General features: G+C 35.8%; 1 protein-coding gene across 13 annotated transcripts in view; it reads left to right on the forward strand.

Moving 5' to 3' along the window:
• Nucleotides 1–27557, forward strand: part of LOC150087201 (bromodomain-containing protein 2-like) — a 736023-nt gene that overhangs the window by 119878 nt on the left and 588588 nt on the right. For all 13 annotated transcript variants that reach the window (XM_090373020.1, XM_090373014.1, XM_090373018.1 and 10 more), the window contains 2 exons: nucleotides 4022–4090; nucleotides 9836–9920. In XM_090373020.1, the coding sequence (XP_090229146.1) occupies nucleotides 4022–4090; nucleotides 9836–9920 (154 nt within the window). The remainder of the gene's footprint in view (nucleotides 1–4021; nucleotides 4091–9835; nucleotides 9921–27557) is intronic.

Raw genomic sequence — 27557 nt, forward strand, 5'->3', positions numbered from 1 at the left:
CCCCAGTGAGATGCTATGCGAAAGTGACCTCCATTTTCAGAATGTTGTCTCAAGTGAAGGAAAGCACATAGAACAATATTTGTAGATTTCTAAGCTCTGATATTAAAATCTAATCATAAGTTAAGTTTTCCATCTCATGCTTACAGTGCCAATTTCTCCACTGGTGGCGGAAATTTTAACAGATTTTTCCCCCTAGAAATCACTTCCCCCTACCCTAAATGACATACCCACTGATTTTCATAGCACTAACTTTAACTGTTTTGACACTAGGGTCTCACAAATAGGGAAACTTATTTTATAACCACCTGGTATATATACATATATATATATTTATATATATACACATACATACACATACACAGTAGGGCCTCGATATTCTTGGAACCAATATACCTTCCATGCGATCTTTTATTTTAAGGACCGATGATATTTGCAGGTATCGATAGCTAGAACGATACACGAGTGGAAATTTTCACACGCATGGCACACGGAACATCACTCGTACGGTTATTTCAGATCTATGATGATCTGAAACTTAAAGCTCCATCCGCCAGCAGAGTCTGGTTCAAGTGCATAAAAAAAAAGGGCGAATATCAAAAGTGTTGAAATGCATGGGGAGGAATCCAATACTGATAAAAACGCAGCTGAGATCTTTAAAATTGAATTGAATTCCAAGAGTTTTTTGTTCAGGAGGGTAATCTTTCCCAGCAGGTTTTTAACATTGATGAAACCGGCCTCTTCTGGAAGCAAATGCACAGGAGAAAGTAAATCACTAAGGATGAGGCTAGGTTACACATGGGCATAACCCTATGAAAGATAGGCTCACTCTCCTGTTGGGTGCCAATGCCTCTTGAAATTTTAAGCTGGAGCCTATGCTTGTGTATCACTCTAACACTCCCACAATATTTAAACAACAATAGGTTGACAAAGGCATGCTGGGAGTTCTTTGGCGCAGTAAGTACAAGAAGGCCTGGGTTACAGGATATGCCTTCAATGAATAGGAGCTTGAAGTTTTCTGTCCTTTGAAGGGTTTTGACAGTACGTAACCAATATCCCCAATGAGATGCTATGCGAAAGTGTCCTCCATTTTCAGAATGTTGTCTCAAGTGAAGGAAAGCACATTGAACAATATCTGTAGATTTCTAAGTTCTGATATTAAAATCTAATCAAGTTAAGTTTCCCGTCTCATGTTTACAGTGCCAATTTCTCCACTGGTGGCAGAAATTTGAACTAATTTTTTTCCCTAGAAATCTTGAGAAAAATAAGCTTTCTCTGAAGGCACTGCTCCTGCTGGATAATGCACCAGTCCATGATCCCAACCATGTTCAATCTCTTGAGGCACAATTTGACTTTGTTCAAGTCAAATCTTTGCCACCCAACACCACTCCTCTTCTTCAACCAGTGGACCAGCAAGTGATTGCAAACTCAACAAAATTTATACCACGAAAATGTTTGCAAGTTGCTTTGCAGCGACCTCTGGTGAAAATGCTGTCACTGTCAAAGATTTTGGAGGTTGAAGTTCAACATGCTAGACTGTGTGAGACTGATTGTAAGTTCTTGGAATGTTTCCACCAGGTGCTTAAATTCAACCTGGAAAAATATCTGGCTTTTAATTAGCCATAACTTTGACAAATTGAAGATCATGGCTCTTTGACAAATGATATTGTCACTCTTGGAAAATCAGTGGGTCTGGAGGTAGGTAAAGAGGATGTGGAGGACCTTATTGACGCTTATGGGCGTGAGCTAACTACAGAGGAGCTACAGAGTTGGAGAAAATTACGGAGAGTGACAATGGAGAGGAAGAAAAAGATACCCAAAAAAAAGTGTCAGCTGAAGAATTGAAGACTGTCATTTCTTGTTGGGAGCTTTTAAGAGGAGTGGTAAAAAAAAACACCCCAACATTAAAAAGACCAAACTCACAATGTGCAAAATGGAAGATGAAGTCATTTCTTACTTCGGGAAGCTACAAAAAAGTCATCAAAAACAGTCCACTTTGGACAGTTTCTTTGCCAATAGCAGAAAAAGACTGAAAAGACACCTGACATGATACAGTCCCACTACCACTACGCCACCAGTGATGTCATCGGCTCTGCATTTCAAGTCTAAAGTAAATGCTAAATTATTGTTTGTTTTTTATTTTAAGATGTTTTATAACTACTTATTAAATAATCTTTATAAAACACTCATTTTTAATGTAAAAATGAAGTATAATATGTAAGAAATAGCTATTTTATGTGGTACTGTGGAACCAATTACAGAAAATTAATGTGTTATTGCTTTCAACTTACAATATTTTCAACATACAATGGGTTTCGTGGAATGAATTACCATTGGATGTTGGGTCCCCACTGTATATACAGATGACCCCCGCTTAACGCTGATAATTCGTTCCAGAAAAACAGAGCGCCAAGTGAATCCACGCTAAGCGAGCGTCGCATTCCCATAAGGTAACATATGCATTTGTGAGTTGCGGTTGGTGCCATAGGATATTTCCTAATCAATAATAAACGGTAGTGAACAGATGCACAAATATCGGTCAAAATATTTAATATTCAAATATTTGTACATATAAAATATTCTGCATTACATACGTATATAATTACGTGGTGACTATTTACGTATCAAAATTAAACTTAAAATTCCAATTAAAATCATGAAAAATGTGTCGATTTTGGGTTGAACTTTGGCCTTCTTCCAAATAAACTAAAAGGGGTATTGATTTTAAATCCCCCGCAGCGTTACCACCTAACAATAAAGTAGTAGTAGTAGCATGTGATGCAAGAAAGCAAGTGTATGAGCTTATGCAGCATCAGCCAAAAAAAAAAAAAAAAAAAAAATCACACCATTCCCTCCAAATGTCTTCCAGTTCCTCCTTAAATTTATTCACCCTATCAACTTCCACAATGATAGATGGAAGTTTGTTCCAGCTATTAACCACCCGCTGGCTAAAGTTCTTTTTTTGAAAGTTTCGGCTCTTTTTTTTTTTAGGCGAGTTAATCTCTTTTTTTTTTTTTTTTTTAATATTTAACTTAACTGAATCCTGCATTGGATATTATCTTCAATAAAATTAGTTAAAGTCTTTCCATTTCAATCCTAATAGCTGGCCTAGCCCTAGTTGCTTGCAGTGAAACAGCTATCTTTCCCGCTGCTAAAATTAATTCTTTATTTTTTTATAATTGTTCTTACAGTTAAACTTGCAAGTCCTAAATTATGGCACACATCCGCTTGTTGCTGACCGGAATTGACTCGCTTCAAAATGTCTAATTTAATTTTCAAATTCAGTCTTTTTCTTACATTTATAGTTCTCATACTGCACCCCAGACGTTGTTGCTTTTTCATTCTTATCGGCCATTATTAACTCTTCGAAAATGTAACTGCGTTGGTTGCATTAATTATGATACAATGTTCGAGTAAACTGTCCATTATGCACAATGTCTAATACTGTACTGAGTGATGACTAGACTTCGGATAAATGCATATAACGCAAATATTACAAGCAATATACTTGATATATTTTTTTTAAATGTTGATCTTGGAACTACGTAACAAGTCACTGTACTGCAATTAAATTAGCGTGCGAGAAAATTTCACCGAGCATGGGAAAATTTCTCAAGTCGCCGTGGGAAACGTTTTAATGCTGTTTTGCATTCATTTTCAAGCCATCGACTCCATCAAATGAAACGATTTCGTTAAATATGCCAAAAATGCAATCTGTAAAAGAGCATTATAGTGATCTGGGACAGCTTTATAGTCAGATACAGGTTATAATATAAGAACAGCCTTATAGCGAATCAGCGTAAAGCGAACCGCATTATAACGGGGGCATGCTGTATATTATACTTTTTTATATTTTCATGAAATGCCTCTCCTCAAATCTTTTGTTGGAATTTGCTGGTCTTAAAAGTTTGATAACTCCTAAATGCTTCTAAAGAATTATTCTTATTGCATTATATACTTAGTCTACTTTATCTCTAAAATAGGTGATATTTTAAATAAGTCTGTACTGTAATTATTTTCTTAGGATGTTGTTTTAATGGCACAGACACTCGAGAAGCTGTTTCTTACAAAAATTGCGGAGATGCCAAGAGAGGTTAGTTATATTAATTTCTATTTTAAACTTTAATTTTTTTTTTTAAAATGTGAATTTTTTTAGGAAAGTGTGTAGAATATGTAAGGAAACTGCCATATATCTTTTTTTATTTGTCTGTGACTTCACTTTGTGTGACTTGACTATCAGGATACTAGAGAAAATTTAAATTTTATCTCTACAAACCTTTTCTGATATTTTACTGAAGTTGTAAAAGAAAATTTATTCATGTCTTCTTCTTCTCCATGCAAAGGGAAAATAATTATTAGTAACTTTTCATGTCTTGACTGTAAATGTTCCTGTTCAGGCATTTATTGTAAAAGTGTAGCACAATGATCTTTATTTGCCATACTTACTTACTTTTTGTGTATTTATGAGATAACTAATAAAGATGGGACCATTAAATACTACAATATACACTTGATAAAGTTTAAATTTGTTACTTTCAACACGACTACTTCTTATGATTTTTTTTTCGTCAGAACTACTCCTGACGAAACTACTTCTACTACTTATAACTGCATAGTTTTCAACTTTCTGGATTTATGACAGAGAATCAGGATATTTTATTCAGTTTGACTCCTCCATCTTGCCATTGTAATATAGTTGGTGACAAAGAGTTTTTCTTTTTTGCTGTAACCAAGTTTTTTCAATGTTCTTTGTTTAAAAAAAAATAGTAAAGCTATGTTAAAATTGGAATTAAAAAAAATTTTTTTTTTTTTAAATTTCTGCTTTTTTTATTAACAAATTGGCTAGCTGGTATGGTAGTGTACATTGCAAAATAGAAATGCAGGTAAGAGTGTTATTCTCTGTAATATGCAATTATTTCGTACTACTTGCGATGCTAAGCATACAGCCAACACTCTTGATCTTTTTCTCACAAACAACCCTTCTAAGTACACAGTCGAAATTAGAGGTCCTTTAGGCACCTCAGACCACAACTTGGTGATTGTCTCTTCTCCAATGGAGCCTTTATCTCATGCCTATTCCCAAACACGTATTGTTTGGCATTACAAGAATGCAAAATGGGATGACCTGCGAGATTTCTTTTCTTCTTTTCCTTGATCGGATTACTCTTTCAAAACTTCTGATTTCAACATTTGCTCAGATCATGTCAGTGAAATTATTCTTGCAGGAATGGAATCCTTTATCCCACACTCCACTTTAAAATCTCGTCCTTTATCTAAACCTTGGTTTTCCAATAAATGTGCTAAGGCTGTTCAAGAGAAGAATGTTGCATATCATAATTGGCTAGTTTCTAATTCTTCAGTTTCATTTTCTGCCTTCACCAAAGCTCGCAACAATTGTAAAGCAGTTATTAATCAGTCCAAACTCGAATTTTGAACAGGCTAAGAGTAGAAAACTTGCTTCTTGCCCTAATGGTAGCTGAGCATTTTGGTCTCTTGCCAAAGCTATTGGCTGCAACTTTTGCCCATCTCTGCTCCCACCTCTGTCCAAACAGATGGTTCTGTTCTCACTTCAGCCAAGGATAAAGGTGACCTGCTAACATCCCATTTTTCTTCCAACTGGTGTATTAATAATCTTGGTAGAACACTTCCCACCATTCCCAGCATGCTCCATTCAATGCCTCCTGTGGTCTTCCATCAAAAGGATGTCAGAAGGATTTTAACGAATCTTGATGCTAAGAAAGCTCCAGGTCCTGGTGATATTTCTCCACTTGTTCTCAAAACTTATGCTCCTGAACTTACCCCTGTTCTTTGCCACCTTTTTTCACTTTCTTATTCCAAAGGTGTTTTTGCTTCTGCTTGGAAATTTGCTCATATCCAGCCAGTTCCTAAAAAGGGTGACAAATCCCTCCCATCCAGTTATCGTCCCATTGCAATTATTTCTACTCTTTCTAAAGTAATGGAAAAATCAATTAACTGCCAACTCTTAAACTATCTAGAAACCTTCCGTCTGATCAATGATCGCCATTATGGATTCCGTCAGTGTCGATCCACTGGTGATATTCTGGCTTATGTTACCCATTTATGGACTAATTCAATGGAAAAGTTCGGTGAAACACAAGTAGTTGGTCTAGACATCTCAAAGGCTTTTGATTGTGTTGGGCATAAAGGTCTTCTAAACAAGCTTCCATCTTATGGTTTGCCAGCTGTATTTTATAATTGGTTATCCAGTTTTCTCTCTGATCGCTCACTGAGGGTGATGGTAGATGGCTCTCTGTCTTCTAACTTCTCCACTAATGCCGGTGTCCCTCCAAGGTTCAGTTCTTTCCACCACTCTTTTCCCCTTGTATATTAATGACCTTCTTCCACTGACTGGAAATCTTATCCTTAGTTTTGCTGATGATAGCACATTGCATTCCACTTTCCATTTTGAGAAACCTTGCCCTACTCAATCACCTTCAACTTCTCGAAAATCTGCTACTATTCCAGTGGGGCAAAGACAACTTTGTTGATTTCAATCCTTCTAAAACTCAATCTTGTCTTATATCTCGCAAAAAAGGATTCTTCTGCTCCTATGCTTATCTTTAGTGACACTCCAATTTTTAGGCAAAATGATATATCTCTTTTGGAGATTACCCTTACTTCTAATCTCTCTTGGCACAAGCACATTACAAGTATTGCTTCCTCTGCATCTAAAAAACTTTCTCTTTTGCTCTCGGCATTACTTTTCTTCCAAACAGCTGCTCCTCTGTACAAATCACAAATCTGCCCTACCATGGAATATTGTTCCCATATGTGGGGTGGTGCCCCCAAAACCTCTCTCAGACTTCTTGATTCTATTCAAAATTAATGATACATCTCTAACAGAGTCTCTCCACTTGCTGTCTCATAGACGTACTGTTTCTGCTGCATGCCTCTTCTACAGATATTTCCATGGGCACTGTTCTTCTCAACTGGCTTCTATAATTCCCGCTCTCTCCTTCAAAACAGTCCGAACACGTGCTGCCCCCTGCCAACATCCATTTACTGTCCCACTACAAACTTGCAGAACCAACTTTTCATCTTTCTCGTTTATCCATTCAACTGCTGTTTTCTGGAACAACCTTCCTTCATGCGTATTTCTTGAAAATTACAGTCTACAGAAGTTCAAGTCCAATGTCAACAAATATCTTCTTTTGTCTTCCCCACCTCCAACTGAAGCATGGTACCAAGTACTATAAGTTCTAATACCTCTCGTGTTTGGGGTCTACATAAAAAAAAAAAAAAAAGGAATTTTTTGAATTGTTAGCTACTTTGCCTACCTTCAAATCACCAGAACACTGACTACTTCCTTTGGATACCCTCATAAAATTCATTTATGAAAATAAGAAATAGGAGGAGACCCAACCTCAAATTCATTGAATTGTACAAAAAAAACCAACTTCTTAATGTGTTTTTAAGAGTGTATCCAAACAAAGAAGTCTGATATATTTCTGGGGGGGGGGGCAACAAACCAAACAGGCCATGTAGATGAACCATGCATCTTCTGGAGCAGGGATACAACCACATTGATGTTATTTGTAAACAATGTGCTGGGTGGTGAATTGTGTATAAATCTTATATAAATTTTTATTTGCTGTAATTTATTGAAGTTTTCCTGAATAATAGTTGGTGTGAATTTTTATTATACAGAAGTGGTATGGATGAAATTTACTCTTATTTGCTTTATCCACAATGTATTATACAAGTGAAATCATAATTTTTGTTATGTTCATTGATAGTTGTGTTACAATTAATTATTAAATGTTTTAGAAAAAATTAAAGCACATAAATTTTTGGATTACCTAAATTAGTCTTGGTAATAACAATTCAAAATGATGCAAGGAAGCAAACTTACATAGCATCAGCCATAAAAAAATCAAGAAATTTAAAAAAAAAAAAAAAAAACCGAAATAGTTTACTTCGTTTACCATCCTTTTCTTATAATTTGGCCAGTCCTTTAAGTTTATTCAAACCACCCACTTTCACAACACCAGGTGGATGTTTATTTGAATAATCAAGTCTCTGGTAAAACAAATTTTCTCATATCGATCATGCAACTATCCTTTTCCAATTTAAATTTGTCTGTGGTATCTGGGAAAGAGTAAGGATGAAATCGAGTATCTTAAAGGTGCCTGGTTTACAGATACTGCAGTTCACAGAACTCAAGTCTTTCTTGGTAAGAGGTCCCATTTGTGCTCCTGACTAATTTTGTTGCTGTTCTCTGCATTAACAGATCCACATCCTTCCTAAAACGAGGCTTCCAAACTTCTATACCTTATTCAAGATGCAGTCTAACCCTTGCCAAATCTTTATACAGTAAGATAATTGCCTCTTTGTTCCTGCTGACAAAATTCCTGCAGATCATTGACAGGCCCCTACAAGCTATTACAGCAGCCTGTAATTCAAAGAAATTCTAGATTAGATGCTGAAAGCAAGATTAGTATAATTTTGTTTATCAGTAATACTTATAGTTATACCTATAAATCCCAAGTTAGCTGCACGTGTTGTTATCCTTTTAACAGCAAAATATTGGGAAGAAAACTATATTATAAAAAACTAATTTTACATGAACAAAAACTGGATAAAACATCACAGATACAGCGTTTTTGGTTGAAGTAAACTATTGAAGTAAGTGTTTATTCTAGTTTTTATTACTGCTGAATGAAACTGAAAATAAAATGAATTTTTTCTGCTGAAAAAGGTAACAGAAAGAATATCGATAATTACAAATTTGTATATTAAACCATGGATTTATTTATTTTGCTGTGAATGCTGTTCCCAAAATTTTATTATTTTGTGGTTTTATTTTCCCTGAAGAAATAGATCTGCTAAATCAGGTGTGTCAAACTGGTGGCCCTGAGATGTTTGTTGTGTGGCCCCGAATGTTGTTAGCTTTCTCAGGTTAGTGGGTTAAACACCACTAACCTGAGAAAGTTGACAACATTCAGTAAATGGTAAATTTTGACACACTTAAAACAGCTATACTGATATAAGATTTAATTAAATTTACAAGTTATATGAACCTCTATAAACATTGCTAGACATGAGATTGCATATTTTAGTAAAGAGGAAATATGTGAAAGTATTAGTGAGAGAAATGTATATATTTAATATATTTCTCTCGTTAACGACATTGGTGTTCTGTTTGCATGTGAGCCTCATGAACCTTGTGAGAAGTTTGCGTAGCCTTCTGCTCCCCTTAGAGCAATTTGTGTGATCTACAAGCACTTCTGAGTTTGATATGCTTGCCCTAGATATGTAGAGAAAGTGCGTATTCTAATTTCCTTCACTTAAGATTTGTTCCCCTTATGAATAGTGAAGTTGCAGTTGCTTTTATATTAATTATATGCCAATAAAGTATCTGGACCTCAATGAATTACAAAAAAAAAAAAAAAGTTTCAGAAATGATTTACAGAAAAAAAAGAGTTACAAATAAAACTAAATGGTATACTGGCTTTGTCATTTTTCCTTTGCAGGGGTTTGTCAATTCACTAGAGAAGTTCTTAAAGGTCTCTTCATTCAGATTTGTAGTTAGCTGATCTTGGGCGGAGATAGTAGGATTTTCTTTTCTGCTCATAGAGGCACATACATGCATGCACACTGCCATTTTTAGAAGTCTAGTTTTGTATTATTTTTAATTAATTAATTATACACTTTTGTTGGCTTTAAACTTTATGTAATTGCATTTATATTATGTGATGAATTTTTAGGAATATTTATATTATTTATGTATAGTTCCTTAAATAGTTTAATTTATTTTTGTTTATTTTCAATTTTTGTGTGTGTATTATATATAATTTTTTTTTTTTTTTTATTATAGGAGATGGAACTCCCCATGCCTACTCCCAAAGTCCCTGGTGCCAAAGGCAAGGGGAAGAAGGGAAAGGGTGGTGGCCGTGGGAGAGGTAAAAGTTTGGAGAGCTTATATTCAACTTATTTACTTCTGATTCCCACCCGAGAACAGTTTTACTGCCTGCATTGTAATAGTCAACACATCATGGAGTGGTAATGAGAAGAGTAAGCAGAGGGTGAGCTGCAGTTTAAATGTGTATTGCCTCATGAGACAGCTCAAGGCAATAAGGTTCTCAATGTGCAGCTTTATCTGGTTTTGCCACTTTTTTTTCCATTCTTCAAAAATTCTATTTAGCATATTTGCTAAAATTTCTAAATATATTCTTGGAGTTTCTGTTCCATCAGTTTTTGCTTGTTTTTTTTTTATGTGTAACTGTTAATAATTTTATTCCACTTGTTTTTGCTGTTTTCTACTTCTTGGAGCATGAAATTCTGTACAAATTTCCAGAAAACGTCTTAAAATATAAGTATGAGTAGTTTTATCGATATAATTCAGAGATGCCAACTTCTACATTTTTTTTTTTTTTTTTTTTTTTTGCATGTATTTTTCAAAATTTCTGAGTTTACAATCACACTTTACGAGGGTACATATTTCTATATTATCTGTTTCTTTCTTGATATTTTTACTTTTTTTCTTTGTGATAAAAAGTCCAGTGGTATAAAATATATGTTGTATGCTGATATGACAATAACGTTGGGAAAAATTCAGATCCTTATTTTTAAATTTCAAGTTATATGTCTGTATAGTATTAAAGCTCATTTTTTGTAGATTAGCCTAAAAAATAAAACATAGAACACAATTTAAAGGCAAATAAAAAGTTTGTAAATTGCAACAAATGGTAGGAAATGTATTCAGGTAATTGCACTTTAGCATGTACTTTAAATATGATACTTGGCTTTCATTTCATCCTATTGTCCATCTTTAAATTGAGAAATCAACCATCTTGAAATTGAGTCCACTAATTTTATAGCGGTTTATACTAAGGTTAAATTGTAAAGCTCAAAGTGAAATTAAAAGCATAGTATATGTATGTATTAGACATCAAAAGTTAAAAAAAAAAACAAAAAAAAAACCACAAGCTTTAAATTAACTTAAGCTGCTCTGGTAATTTGATAATTCATTTTTCAATCAGAGTAGTGAGGGACATTGTTGGGTGCATTATCAAATGTTTTGTGCTCAAATTACTGGGGCATTTTTTGGTTTACTTATAGTCCCCCCATCTTTCATAGTTGATAGGTTCATGCATTAGTATTAAATTAAATTGGCCCTTCCATTTCCAATCTTAGTTTTATTTAATTTAATTTTAATTTCTCTAGTTTTATAAATAATGTTCATGCCAGTCATTATAGTACTACTAGTGAATTGCAGAATTTCCACCATTCTTCCGGGAAAGTTGATTATTTGACTACAAGTAGTATTTATTTATTTATTTTTTTTTCTTTCATTAAAAAAAAAAGAAAAAAGTATATTATGTTCTGTGGTTAACTTTCATATGAATGTGTGTTCCCATTGACACTGGAACACACATTCGTATGAATGTGTGTTCCAATATATAAATACAGAACAAACCATATAAACCAGAGAGTCTCGAGAATCTTCCCTATACTATGACTTGATTAGTCAATATACCAATAACAAGTGATTGCTTTATGAGGTGTGATCAAAATGTTTGTGGACTGAATTGATATTTCAAAAATAACGGAGCTCACTTGCTATTTGGATGGATTGGATCTCCTTCATAGTAATCCCTTGACACTATATTTAAATGCTTGACACTATTCTAATGCTTCTGGAAGCATCCCCCGATGGGCTTCTTTTGCAGTCGTTACTTCCTATGTTGCATTCCTATGTTTGCAACAACTGAGGAATAATTTCCTCAGTTGTTGCAAATTTGTATGGCAGATAGGGAATCACATGAGGGAGTGCTTTGCAAGAATTTCTTGAATGGAAGCTGCAAGTGTGCCAGGGGCATTGCCATGATGCAAGTACCAATTCCTTGAACCTTGCTTTTCAATTTTTTTTTCAGCTTTTCCTACTTTTTCCAAAAATAATCACCATAGAATTGTTTTGTGGTATTCCTGGTTCATCCTTCTAATTGGAAACAATTAGAAGGATGTATCCTTCTAATTGTTTCCAATTGTTTCCGTTGTATCCTTCTAATTGGAAACAAAATTTTGTGCACATTTGTTCAGTAAAATCACTCATTTTGAAATGTAACAAAACACATAACTGACCACATGGGGAAAATTTATAATGAACAGCATTCTGTGAATCAAAAAACATAAGCACAATTTTCACATCTGACTGAGATTGTCTTGATTTTTTTGGGCCTTGAAGAAGTCAGGTCTTCCTTTGACAGGACCTAGCAGTTTTCTGGGTCATAGCCATATATCAGTAATTCATCACCATTACTGGTGATTGATGACCAGTAATGATGGAAGAAATGAAGTTGGGTCAGTAGCAGCACATTGAAGATCTCAGCATGTGAGAACTTGCTGCTGTTTATGATCATCAGTGAGGAGCAAGGCACACACTTGTCTGAAGTGTGTCATATTTGCTTATCTTCTGTTTAAATCGAGTGAGCTTTCCTGTAAGAAATGCCAGTTTTGCTAGCAACTCTGCAGGTGTTAAATATTGACTGTTGTTCATGTTTGTGCTCCTAATCGAAACACAAACACGAGCAACAATGATCATTAGTTTTTGAAGGTGGCCAGAGTAGTGAACATCTTCACTTGGAGAAGCCACCCTCTTTAAACTTTGCAAACCAATGAAATCTCTTCAAAATGCATATATCATCTGCTTTAAATTCCGTTTGTAACATTTTGCATTTCCGTTGTATCCTTCTAAATGGAAACAAAATTTTGTGCACACTTGTTCAGTAAAATCACTCATTTTGAAATGTAACAAAACACATAACTCATTCCATTCCATTTGAGGTGTGCTTATTCATACAGATTGTAGATAAACAGGTGATTTGTGCATTACTATGTCTAAATTAGTAACCAAACATATTATTACAAGTTGTTACAACATGTAACTTTAAGATACAAAGCTGCCAGCTCTCTGGATTTATGACAGAGAATTTGTCTTTAACTCAGTGTCACCCTTCTCTCCCTCACCATAATACTAGTGTTGGTAGCATACAGTTTCTCTGTCTTTTTGCAAAAATGCTGTTTTTTTCTGTCTTCTGTAATTTTTTTCTAAATTTCTTTAAACAATACACTCATGATAAATACCTCATTATGATTGCTATAATTATTCCGTTAGTCATAAAAAAAAATAAAAACCCAAACTTTATTCTTCAGCCTTTCATTTCCAATGCAATGCATATGTCTATACACTATACTATACAAAGGGTACTAGGAAAGTTTTGCAATACAGCTTTGTTTATTTAATTTTTTCAAAGCAATTTCCTCTACATTCAATACACCTCTCCATCCTCCGAAACCAATCTTTAAACCAGTTCTGCCAAGTTTCACTAGGGAGTAAAGCACACTCGTTGTCCCAAGCCCGTAGAAGGTCCTCATCACTGGAAAACCGCCTCCCTTTTAGCTTCATTTTCACATGCAGGAACAGTGCAGTGTCGCAGGGAGCAAGGTCTGGACTGTAGGGAGGGTGCTCAAGAAGTTTCAGTCCTGTCGTGGTCAAATATTCGGTGCAGGCTTTGGCGCGGTGAGCTTTAGCATTATCGTGATGGAGGTACCAGGTGTCCATTCTTGACTTTGGCTGCAGGTTCTTCATAGATCCAATGACTTTAGGCAGGCATTGTTCAGTATACCACTTAGCTGTGACTGTCTTCTGCGTGTCCAAAACGACACGTTCCACAATTCCACTCGATTTGAAAAATACAGCTATCATTTTCTTCTTTACAGATCGGGATTTTCTGATAATTACGGGTGTGTCGTCATCATCAAAGACCCAAACTTTGTTTTGAGCCTTGGTCGGCAGATCATAATAGTACAGCCAAGTCTCGTCACCTGTCACGATGTTGTTCACATACCGAGATTGTCCCTTATCAAACTTTTTTAACATCTCCCGGCACCAAGTCACACGTCGTGTCATCTGCTCTTCAGTCAGTTGATGCGGCACCCAGAGAGAACAAAGTTTCTTCACATGCAAATGATCTTGCAGAATCGAACGAATTGCTGGTGCATTTAGGCCCAAAGTATCCTCTATCTGTTGGTAGGTCACTCGCCTGTTTTCGTCAAGCATTTTCCTCACAGCAGTAACGTTTTCCTCCGTAACTGACTTTTGTGGCCTTCCCGGCCTCTCAGAATCCTCCAGAGTGAAATTTCCCCTTTGGAATTCTCTATACCACCTGAATATCATTGTACGATGTGGACAATCATCATCTAGTGCAAGAGTCATTTCTTCTAAGCACTGGTCTATGGTTAAACCATGCACGAAATTATACCGCAAAACTGTCCTTATCTCATTTCGTGACGACAATGCCATCGCAAGCACTTTACACTCTCACTACTAATGAATAACTGAGCCCATCGACTTTCGCGGCGGCTACTATGCACGTATGAACATGTCTCAACATGCAGCAACAAGCAGCTTCCTGTGATTCATTGTTGCGTCATATTGCAAAACTTTCCTAGTACCCTTTGTACTTTCTGTATAGTCAGGGATGATACCCTTCTCACTATAGAAAGTAATAAAGATTAATAAAAAAATTAAAGTTAATTTTTTATTAATTAAAAGATAAAAATTAAAAGATTAATAAAAAAATTAAATGTTCATTAAAAACTAATCTATATTTAAAGTTTTATTTTCAAAGAAAAGAAATCACGTGTTAAGAGTTGTTCTTAACTCATGTTGCTGATAGTCTATAATTGCAAGTCAAAAAAAATTGCAAGTTAAAATGCCGTCCTAACTGTGTTAATAACTTAGTATGGGCTGCTTTCCTTGTCAATCACAATTACAAAAGATCAGCAGGAGACAAATACAGAGATATTACTTCATGGGGGGGCATTAAATTAAATATATTTAACTTAAACATGATTGCACTTAGAGAACCAATTTGTCATATGCTAATGTTGTTTGGAGAATGTTTTTTGAAACAAACTGATTTTAGGGAGAGAGAAAAAAAAAATTCAAGTTCTCGGTATCATTGAAGGCAAAGAAGGAATAGAAGAATAAAAACCAAGCAAAAATAGATATTTTTTCCGATTGTTTCTCCCAATTTCATTGTGAGAACCTGCTAGATGCTATTATGAAAGAAGAAGAAATTGGCTTACAGTGGTCCTTGGTTGGGGAACTGACAAGTGCACAAGGAAGTAAAACAAGTTATCTCAACTCATTCTTGGAATTTTGATAATTTCTTATAGCAGTATTGAGGTACTGACTGTCAGGCTATTCAAGAAGGTGGGGAGGGGGGAAAACAATTTCTGGTGCAGTTTTGGAAATGCCCTTGACAGCCAAGTGTTAACAGCAGTGTCATTGTTATATAAATAAAACTGAAAACTCAACATTTCTGAATAGGTGCAAAGTCTGCTACTGTATTAAAATGCTTTCTTGGAGCATCAGCCAAAAAAAAAAAAAAAAAACTCCTTCCCATCTCACCCATCCATTCGCTCCAAATGTTTGTTTAGTTTTCCCTTGAATTTATTCAAGCTGTCAACTTCCACTACGACAGATGGAAGTTTGTTCCAGCAATCAACCATCCACTGGCTAAAGGCAAATTTCTGTACATTTATTCTACAACTGTCTTTCCTCAATTTGAATTTATGTCACGCAGGCGATTAATATGGGCAAGAGGAAGAATCCCATCAGCATTGAGCATGCTCAAACCATTCAAGATCTTATACACTTCAGTCAGGTCACCTTGCAGGTGCCTAGTCTCCAGACACTGTAATTTGCAAATCTTGAGCAACCCTTTGTTCCATTCACTAATCTTATTACCCTTCTCTGTACTCGTTCCAGTAGCTCTACATCCTTCCTAAAATATGGCCTCCAGACTTGTATGCAGTACTCAAGGTGTAGCCTGACCATTGCCTTATACAAGGGAATAATCACATCCTTTTCCCTGCTAAAAAAATTCTTGTATATCATTGACAAGCACCATGAGCTACCCTTGCAGACTGTCTGCACTGCTCAGAAAACTTCATATCGGAAAACGTTTCAGGTATCTTGCCGATACCCATCTAATATAGTTTGGGAACAACGTTACATGGTTGTTATTCATTATGAATTATTAATATATATCATAAACCACTCTTATACCACGTGGAGTTACTAATATATTTCATTTAAGTATTAGCCTAAACTAATATACATTAGGTAACATTTTAGGTATCTTGCCGATACCCTTCATCAGACCGTGCTGTCTGGGAAACAAAGATAAAGGTTACAAATTAGATTTTTCATTGATTTTTGTCACAATTTACTAAGTATCAATTCTAAGATGAATTAACAGATGTTCATTACTATTTACAATTACACTGTCATTAATTCTAAGTTAAAATAACATTTGAGAGTCTAAGTTATAGTTATGATATAAAAGAGCAATCCAATGTTACAGCAGAAATTGGTTACAACAAGCTCTTTTTATGTTACATTACTGTTAACCTATTTTTATATACGATGATTAAATTAAAATCTAAATTAAATTATTACCTGCTGACTGCATCCTCTTTTTGGGTTCACAGATCTGAAGCAAATGGGTAAGGGGTTCAGTCAGCAGAACATTTATAGGACAGAGATTCATAAAATTAGCCAATAGGGATAGAGCTACACCATCAATTTTCTGGCTATCTTTAAGAAAATAGGCAAATCCAGCAAACAAAGTTGTGAAATTTATTTCTCAAGTTGGTTTTTACCATTCTCTAATCAAATTGAGAAATTTGTTACAGAACCATAGGATTGTCTACTGCTATTTGTGAACAATATTTGTGACTCATTACTAAATAGTTGATGGACTAGTCCGGCTTCTGGGTTTCTTGATTTGTATACGATAGGGTCTCGTTATTCATGCATGATGTGTGATTTTTACATGTTAGCCTAAGCATTCATTAACCAACTTTTAAATTTTGAACAGTATCTACTCTGCAGTTGTTATCCATTTGTATTTGTTTATATTTCACTTAACAGTAATGTAAGTGGCCCTGAGGATTGCAGTAGTTCAAAACACAAACAGTTCATTATCTGTTGTGGAAAAGGCTGCATTGTTAAAGAGACTCAACAGTTGGACTTTGCAGTGATTGTGTCTGAATTTTCTCACATTATTTTATCAAAAGTATGAGGTACATTTTGGGCACAGAAAGGATTTATACAAAGGGTACTAGGAAAGTTTTGCAATATGACGCAACAATGAATCACAGGAAGCTGCTTGTTGCTGCATGTTGAGACATGTTCATACGTGCATAGTAGCCGCCGCGCCAAGTCGATGGGCTCAGTTATTCATTAGTAGTGAGAGTGTAAAGTGCTTGCGATGGCATCGTCGTCACGAAATGAGATAAGGACAGTTTTGCGTTATAATTTCGTGCGTGGTTTAACCATAGACCAGTGCTTAGAAGAAATGACTCTTGCACTAGATGATGATTGTCCACATCGTACAACGATATTCAGGTGGTATAGAGAATTCCAAAGGGGAAATTTCACTCTGGAGGATTCTGAGAGGCTGGGAAGGCCACGAATGTCAGTTACGGAGGAAAACGTTACTGCTGTGAGGAAAATGCTTGACGAAAACAGGCGAGTGACCTACCAACAGATAGAGGATACTTTGGGCCTAAATGCACCAGCAATTCGTTCGATTCTGCAAGATCATTTGCACGTGAAGAAACTTTGTTCTCTCTGGGTGCCGCATCAACTGACTGAAGAGCAGATGACACGACGTGTGACTTGGTGCCGGGAGATGTTAAAAAAGTTTGATAAGGGACAATCTCGGTATGTGAACAACATCGTGACAGGTGACGAGACTTGGCTGTACTATTATGATCTGCCGACCAAGGCTCAAAACAAAGTTTGGGTCTTTGATGATGACGACACACCCGTAATTGTCAGAAAATCCCGATCTGTAAAGAAGAAAATGATAGCTGTATTTTTCAAATCGAGTGGAATTGTGGAACTTGTCATTTTGGACACGCAGAAGACAGTCACAGCTAAGTGGTATACTGAACAATGCCTGCCTAAAGTCATTGGATCTATGAAGAACCTGCGGCCAAAGTCAAGAATGGACACCTGGTACCTCCATCACGAAAATGCTCCAGCTCACCGCGCCAAAGCCTGCACCAAATATTTGACCACGACAGGACTGAAACTTCTCAAGCACCCTCCCTACAGTTCAGACCTTGCTCCCTGCGACTTTGTACTGTTCCCACATGTGAAAATGAAGCTAAAAGGGAGGCGGTGTTCCAGTGATGAGGACCTTCTACGGGCTTGGGACGAGTGTGCTTTACTCCCTAGTGAAACTTGGCAGAACTGGTTTAAAGATTGGTTTCGGAGGTTGGAGAGGTGTATTGAATGTAGAGGAAATTACTTTGAAAAAATTAAATAAACAAACCTGTATTGCAAAACTTTCCTAGTACCCTTTGTATATACACTTCTCCTGTCTTGTCCACTTGTTTTTTTGCCAAAATAATTTAAACTTCTGTGTATTTTGACATATTGCAATAGTCTCATTATTCACAGTGGAGCAACTCGTATACCAGGGGAGGGGGGGGGACAAGTCGATTGCAGCTTTAATTTGTCAATCATGATGAATTTTAAATATACATATAAAAACAGATTAGTCAAAATCTAAATATTATTATTGTGTGCCCCACTAATATGCTTATTACAAATCCGTTGAACCATGTGACTACTCTTGTCGCCACGCAGCTGCTAGGCTTGTCAAGTGAAAATTATTATTATTATTACTAACCATATAGTGCAAGGAAGCCTGAGGCTTATGCTGCACCAGCTAAAATAAATTTCTGAGTTACCCTAAAGAAGTAGAAGGGAATCGCTAAGAAAGAGAAGAATGATGATATCCAGCTCAGAATCCTTGGTGTGCCAAGTCCATACTCATCAGATGTGAGCCCCTGGTGATATTTATTCAGTTATGTTGTGGAGAGTATAGTGGATGTGTCGTCTTATTTAGCTTACTTAATATTAATAACTGGACAGTACTTATATGTTAATTTTAATACCTTTTGATTTAAAATGCATACTACGAAAAAGAGTGAAACGTATAATTTTTATCAAGAGTGGCAACTAGAATACTTTTTTGTAATGATAAAAAATGGATAATCCAATGTTGTTGTTTGATTTTTAATTCTTCCGTGGCTATACCCAAAAAAGTAAATTTAGAAAGGCACTTCAACGCACTCCACGGTAAATACCAATCGGATTTTCCGCCTAATAGTGAGCTTTGAAAAAATAAATTAAAATAACTTAAATCCAGATCATTTGCACAACAGAATTTCTTCATGACACCTAATTTACAATCTAAACTAATAACTGCAGCATAATTTAAAGTGAGTCATCTTCTTGCAAAAAAACCATTTTCTGATAGTCAATTCATCAAAGATGCATTTTTAGAAATAACAGATTCTCTTTTTGAAAATTTTAAGAACAAAAATTAAATTTAAAGAGCTTTTCAAGGTCGGCAATTATCTCAAAATGCTGTGATTGCAACGCATCAAAAAAAAAATGAGTAAAAATGTGAGCAAACAATTGCGTGCTAATATTGCTAATTGTGTATCCTTTTCTTTACAACTACAGACGTCAGTGATACAGCTCAATTGCTTGTTTTTATTTGTATGGTTTTCGATGATTCTGCCATTAGAGAAGAACTGCTTGGTATGGTTTCGTTAAAAGAATGAACCAGGGATCTTGATACATTTAACGCATTCAAAAATTTTATTGACAAAATTAAATTACCACTATTGAAACTTGTATCAATAACAACAGATGGAGCTAAAGCAATAATCAGGCATCTTAATGGGTTCATTGCATTGTGCCAAAAGGATGATGAATTCCCAGATGTTTTACCACTATCATCCCCAACAAGTGTTAGCCAGCAAAAGATTAAATACTAAAAGCGTTAAGGACATAGCTTTCAAAATTGTGAATTCCATCAGAGGACGATCTCTTCAAAGGAGACTTCAAAATGCAATTCGATGAAAATGAACCAGATCTAATATTGCACACAGATGTGAGATGGCTGAGTCGGAGTAAGTTTCTACTTTATTTCGAAATTTGTTGAATAAAATTTTAAAAAATTGTTGATAAAAGGAGAGAAGATGATTATCATCACCTAAAAAGATACATTTCCAGTGGTTGTGTGATCTGGCTTTTTTTTTGGCAGATTTTACCAGTAAATAAGTGACCTGAATTGGGAATTAAAAGGCAAAATTAAAGTGTGGATGACATTGATTAGTAGTATTTCTGCATGTAAATATCAATTTTTGGCAATGGCTAAATACCAGTGTTAAATACCAATTGATAATATATAGTAAATATATCAATAAATATCAAATAAAAAAAAAATCGATCATTTTGCAAATATGCAAGATGATTTGCAAAAATATCCTGTTTTTGAATTTAATAGTTAGAAATGTTTCTGAAATTGAGCAAGTTGTGGATGATTTTGAAACCAGATTCAGTGATTTTAAAACAATCGAAGATTGTCAATATATTTCTTATCCATTTAATGTTGACTTAGATATGAAACAAATTGCAGAAAATTCTTTACTGTCAGCCTTATCACAATATATCCCCAATTTTGAAAGCATGGCAGATGACATGAAGACAATCTTCACATAAATTAAAAATTTAAATACGTATGAATTTAAAATAAGAATTCTGAATTGTATTTAATTTTAAAATCTATAAGCAACACTTTCTATGTGTTCATTAACTTTTTTAACCATGTGCAATGAAATTCTTGAGATGGTAGATCGTGGCACATTTTGGAGAAAAATAGTAGACCACATCACAAATTAAGTTGGCCACCCCTTTAAAGTATGGCAATACCTATGCAACTCATGCTTTAAATGTTCACATACTTGTGAGTCCTAATCCCATTGCAGTATACCCTGTAGTTTAGAATATGCTGGCCGAAAAAAAACATGTGGACTGCACTATACATTATAATACATTTCAGCGTATGTTACTTTTCTCTCAATGTTGGATACAGTTGTATCCTTACTGGAACTTATATATGTTTGGGGTTTTCGTAAAAAAAAAAAAAAAAAAAAACCATAGTAGAATATGTTTTAGTATAGGAGTGCATTGTTAATTTTATTTTTTTGAATGACTACGGTATGATTACTACGTGAAATCCAGAAAATTTTGAGACCTGTCTTATCCGATCGAAGCTTGCTGGATTTAGGATATTAAGCGAAACAAACAGCACAGAATTTTTGCATTCTGCTGGGAAAGTTGTTTAACACAAGAATATTACTGATGAATGAATATACATTAATACTACATCTTGTAAAATTTACAATTCTGAAAAAAAAAAAAAAAAAAAAACCTATTTGGAAATAAATTTTATTTACATATTTATGTTAAAAATCACAAATGTGTTACATATCTGAAGCTGTATTACATCATGTTAGAACACTGAAATAGCATTTTACTTGATATTGTTGATTTTATTTACTTGATTACTTGATTTTATTTACTTGATTACTTGATTTTATTTACTTGATTACACCTCATATTGGCTTCTTGCAATGTTCACAGTGAGTACTGGTTATCATTTGCAGTCTGTATGGGCAGAAGGCACACATTGTGTGCTTTCTAGTCACCACTGGTTGCTGCTACTTATGTAGTGCCTTTGGGAAGCCAGCAGAACCAGTCCTGGGGGGGATGTGGGGAAATGGATGCAAAATGGTTTTGGCTCTGGACTCGAGGGCATGTCCCGCTCTCCAGTAATTTGGCACTTCTGTTGCATTCAGTAGGAAAAAATTACCAAATGTTGCATGTGGATTATCAGCACTTTAACACCTTTTTTGTTAAGAAGAAAAAAAAAAAAAAAACGTAAATAACACTGCTTCAAGGTTTTTTCGGAAACATTTTATTAACTTGTATAAAAATAAGTTAATGATTAAATATAATACAGGCTGACCTCAATTAACACAATTAATTCGTCCTGCAAGTGCATTGCACAAAACAGAAACACGTTAATTGAATATAATAATCAATAGTAAAAATTATAATTGGTCCTTGACCTTCAGGAATGTCAATAAAAAATTTTAAAAATACCTTTTAAATTACTTTTTAACTGTATGCCAGGGGTGGGCAACTTTTTTCGTCAGCGGGCCGAATGAAATTTTTGCATCATGATGCGGGCCGGAATAGATTGAACGATTTATAAAAAAAATCAGAACCTAAAAAATTACTTGAATTACCAAATTATTAATGTATTTTTAAAAAAAATATCTGAATGTCCAATTATCATTGAAAATGCGGCATTCGGCATCAATTTTTCTTTTTTTTTTTAATTGGCTCATTTTATGGGCTATAAATTATATTAAATTAAAAATTGTAATAATTAGAAAAGGCATAAAACATAAAATATCTCACACCAATATTATTTTTTTCAATAAGAAGTCAAACCCAAAGGAACTTCGTTCGATCGATGCTACAATAATAATTAGGAAATAACTCTTTGACGCTGCGTAGAATCACTTGGTTACTGTTGTACTGGCCGCGATTCCCGATTGAACCGAATTAAGCCGAACGTTTACGACGAGTGTGGTCAGGTATAGATTTTCTATATTTGTGCATTTACCGAGGGAGCCGGATTCAACATCGTCGCGGGCCGGATGTGGCCCACCCCTGCTGTATGCCATGTAAAAGATAATGAAAATAATTATGGAATTAAATGTTTATTGCATAAAACAGCGGTTCCCAAACTGTGCACCGTGGAATATCTTAAATTTTTGAGGGAAACATAGCGATACTCGACATCTGTTAGACACCGCGCAAACTACTAGCTCGAGGTAGTTCACAGTTTCAACATTTCTTATTGAGCTGTTTGGACCTAACTGCTTAATAAACGGAACTGTCAGGTATTTCTTTTGGTTTAGATGCCCTGTGAAAAAATTCCTGACATGCTAAGGGTGCCATGAACCAAGAAAGTTTTGGAACTTCTGACATAAAATACGCAATGAAGAAACAATTTGTTACAGAAATGTTTGAAAAGAGTCTTTTGAACAGTGTTGACTTTCTCTTTTCATCGATCATTTTCCGATATCCGACAACAATCTTTTCTGGGCCCTGGCGAAATAAATATCACAGAGAACCTCAAACCTTTTGTTTAAAGTTCTCAGTGATATGAAAGATTTCATCTAGTTCTTTTACCGTTATCTCCTTTATGGTAACATTTTCTCTGACTCATTTAAAAATTAGAATTTTTAAATGTAAGTCTACATTGACTTTATTAGCGGGAGACAAACACTTGTTCTTCCAACGGTTGATGGAACACACTGAGGCGGGCAGCAGGCAAACGCTTGTTTATTGCCCGTCCAACACGCGGTAAGCTTAGCGCGCGAATAAAATCCTTTTCAACTATCACATAAAAAAAATATATATATATATATATCGCGTTAACTGGAAATTTGCATCGTGTAAAATGAAAAGTGGTATAATTTTTTCAAATAGCAGTAACTGAAAAACACGTTAAAAACTCGTTATGTAAGCGAGGCCTGGCTGTACATTAAAATTATCTGGCTATGTAAAATATACAACCAACCAATATGTAAAATTACCAATACTCTGGCTATGTAAAATTTACAACATTCCACTAGCTGGAGAGAAAAGAATAGTTATTAACAAAATATTAGGAGTTTGTTTGTGCATGGGTAATGAACACACACATCATTTCTACTAACAAGGTAGTTTTAATGTATTGTTTTAATTATATCTGGTATTGTGAATACCTTCACAATGAATTAGCATTAGTAGAGGCATATGATGCAAGAAAGCAAGCTTGTATAGCATCAGCCAAAAAAAATAAATAAAATAAAACCACCTCCCATTTCACCCATCCATTCACTCCAAATGTTTGTCTAGTTCTGCCTTGAAATTATATAAGTTGTTGACCTCCACAACAACATAATGAAGTTTGTTCCAACTATCAACCACCCGCTGGCTAAAGGCAAATTTACACACATATATTCTACTGTGGCTTTCCTCAGTTTGGATTTATGTCCCCTGAGGTGAGTAATCTGAGCAAGAGGAAGAATCCCATTAGCATTGAGCTTGCTCAAGCCATTCAAAGCCTTATACACCTCATATAGATGGTGCCTCCGTAGCCAGGTGGGAAGGAGCGGCAGTGCGTAGTACACGCTTCTTGATTAGACTGGGGTTCGAGCCCGTCACCACCAAATACGGAGGATGCAGAAAGGTCAGGGAATGACCACCGCATATCCCAGAGCAATATGGCCTTAGTTGCTAATGCTCCTAAAAACCAAATAACAAACAAACAAACCTCATATAGATCACTTATCTGGTGTCTAGTCACCAAAAGCTGCAATTTGCAGAATTTAAGCTTTTCTTGGTAACACCAACCCTTTGTTCCACTCACCAATCCAGTTGCCCTTTTATCTACTCGTTCCAGCAGCTCTACATCTTTCCTAAAATTAGGTCTCCAGACCTTTATGCAGTAATCAAGGGGTGGCCTGACCATTGTCTTATACAAGGGCGACAATTATCCCCTTATCCCTGCTATCAAAATTCCTGTATAGCATTAACAAGAAATCGTGAGCTACTCTTGCAGCCTGTCTGCACTGCTTAATAAACTTCATATCTGACTGCACAGTTACCCCCAGGTCCTTTTCATTCTCCACTACTGTAAGTGTAGTACCACCCAGTTGATACGGTATCCTGGGGCTACTGCTATCCATATGCAGTACTTTACATTTGTCAATGTTAAACTTCAGTTGCCACCTCTCAGCACATCTACTCAACTTTTCCAGATCCTGTTGCAGTAACATACTATTATTACTGGCATTAACAACCCAGCCAACCTTCATATCATCTGCAAACTTAGACATTAACCCTGATATACGTCCATCAGTATCATTCATAAATACCAAAAACAACAATGGGCCCAACGTCGAACCCTGGGGGACTCCACTAATAACATTAGTCCACGTAGAACAGAATCTCTTGATTACCACTCTGTATTTTCTCACTCAACCATCCTTTTATCCATTGTAGCAACTTGCCCATATTGCCATACTAATCCAATTTGTTCAGTAGTCTTCAATGAGCCACAGTATCAAAAAGCTTTCCTAAAATCCAAGTATATGATATCAAAATTATTTTTTGCATCCAGTTCCTTTGTGACCACATCATAGTATCCAATCAAATTGGTCAGACAAATCTTACCCTTAACGCACTCATGCTGTGTCTGAACTATAACTGCAATCTTGTCCAGATGATCCTGCATTGCTTCCGTGACTCCATTATTTTCCCTGGAACAGAAGTTAAGACTAACATCTCTTAATTACTCGTGTCACCGTTTGATCCCCTTTGTGAATTGGGGATACTTTTGCACATCTCCAGTCCATGGGGACCTCCCCTGAATCCAAGGAAGCTTTTATCATTATGGCTAAGGGTTTGCTTCTTCCCTTAATATAACTCAATAGATCCCATCCACCCCCAGGTGCCTTTCTCATGTTCAATTTCAACAATTTCTCCTCCACTTTGCTCTCAGTTATTACAAAATCATTTAACTCGTTGCCAGAGTTTGATAAGCTTCTGACTACCACTTCCCTACAGACTTCATGTGTAAATTTAGATGCAAAATACTCATTCAGTTTTTCATTTACCTCATCAGGTTTATCAACAATCGAAGTCAAGTGGACCAATCTGCTTCATTCCCTTCCTTCTTGAATTTAGATAAGTAAAGAAGTCTTTACTGTTTTTCTTTGCATCCTTTGCCAAAGCTTTCTCGTAAGCTGCCTTTACTTGCCTAACGTCCTTTGTGACTTGATTACAGACTATCTTATATAGGCATCTGTGTCTCCTGATAATTTATATGCATCCCATGCATTTTTCTTCTCTGCCACAAGTCTCATTAGGTCATCTATTTTAGCCTAAATCTTGAACAGTATTTCTTAGTTGGTCTAAAAAACCTAGAAGCTTCCGAGATTAATTTCTTGAGTGCTTTTCCAAGAATTTGCATGTTGGTAACATCATCAGTTAGTCCCACTGTATAAAATTTAAAAAATCTCTGAGACCAATGTCTTTACGAAAGCAAAAGACCTTTATGAAAGCAAAAACCCTTCCCTTTACCCCTAATGGTAGTTGCATCTTTAAGTAAACCCCACTACACACATAACTAAGCTCTGATCACTACCCTAGTGGTTTCTTTATCTGCAAATTTTTAATGCATGAAGAATCACTGCTGATAATTATATGAAACTATTACTCCCTCTGTTTGCCTCTTGAACATGCTGTTGTAGAAAACAATCATCCAATAAATTCGCAAAAGTTTTGCTTGTGTGGGAGTGACCAACTCACAAGTTACAGTCTATATTTGGAAAGTTAAAATCCCCTATTTTTAGACAATCTGATTTATTGGCCCATTCTATTTCCCTATACAGTTGTTCACTGTGCTCATCAGAGTCATTAGGCCTATAACACACTCCTCCTCCTCCTCTCAACTTTGTTTTTACAGTGCTTATGTATGTTCCACCAAACTGAATCAACACTGCCCATCCATGTCAACTGGATGCATTTCTTCAGATTTTGGGTTTCTTAACTAACAGCATCCCCCCCCATCCTTTCTGTACACATTGTACTCCCCCAAATTCCAATTCTACATTCCTTATCTCTCTGACACCATGGCTCTGATATCACAACATCACCTTTGATGTCTTCACCAGCACCTCAAATTCATCAAATTTGCCGACTGGGCTAGCCGGGAGGGTAAAGCGCCTGCCTGGCAACTCAAAGGTCGCAGGTTCGAATCCAGCCTCGGGCTTGGATCAAAGTACTGCAAAAATCTTGGGAGGTGCATTATGGCCACAGAAGCCGATGCGCCAATAAATACCAAAGGAAAAAAAAAAAAAAAAAAATTCATCAAATTTATTTACCATGCTTCTAGCATTGGTGTACACACAAGTATACATGCACCTGTTCTTACTCTTTGTTATCCTAACACAATTCATGTATTTACTTGTTCCAGGGTGACCCCCAGCAGCAATTGACATCCCCATACTTCACTTTCCAGTCTGCTGCTCTTTCCAGTAGAAGCAGTGCAAGAATCAGTTTCACCTCTGCCTGTGGCTGCCATTAATCTATTAGTCTGTGTATCCTTCCCAAGCTAGCAGTTTTTGAACCACCTAACACTGCCTCGATAGCATTATAGCAAATATTCTTGCACCCTTTCTATTTAAGTGTATCCCATCCCTGTAGAAGCAGTCCCTCCTGTTAACAAGCACAGACCACGCTGAGAAAAAATTCTTTCTCATGAACCCTGCACAATCTCTCCAGGGCCAAATTGATTGACAAGGATCTCATCATATACACCCTCTTATCTTGCCTGGGCAGAATTGCAGACACTAAAATTTTAACCTAATTTGCAACTTTTTTCGACATTGATCTGTACTTGTTAAATAAGTCTGCAGATGTCCTACTCTTAATGTCCTTAGTGCCAACGTGTACAACAATATCACCCTTTGTGCCCTTAAAAGATATCTGCTCTACAACGTCATCAACTTTTTCCTCCTTGCAGACTTAC

This window comes from Mastigoproctus giganteus, chromosome 4, assembly GCF_048544385.1.
Source record: "Mastigoproctus giganteus isolate SK-2022 chromosome 4, ASM4854438v1, whole genome shotgun sequence".
Taxonomy (NCBI): domain Eukaryota; kingdom Metazoa; phylum Arthropoda; class Arachnida; order Uropygi; family Thelyphonidae; genus Mastigoproctus; species Mastigoproctus giganteus.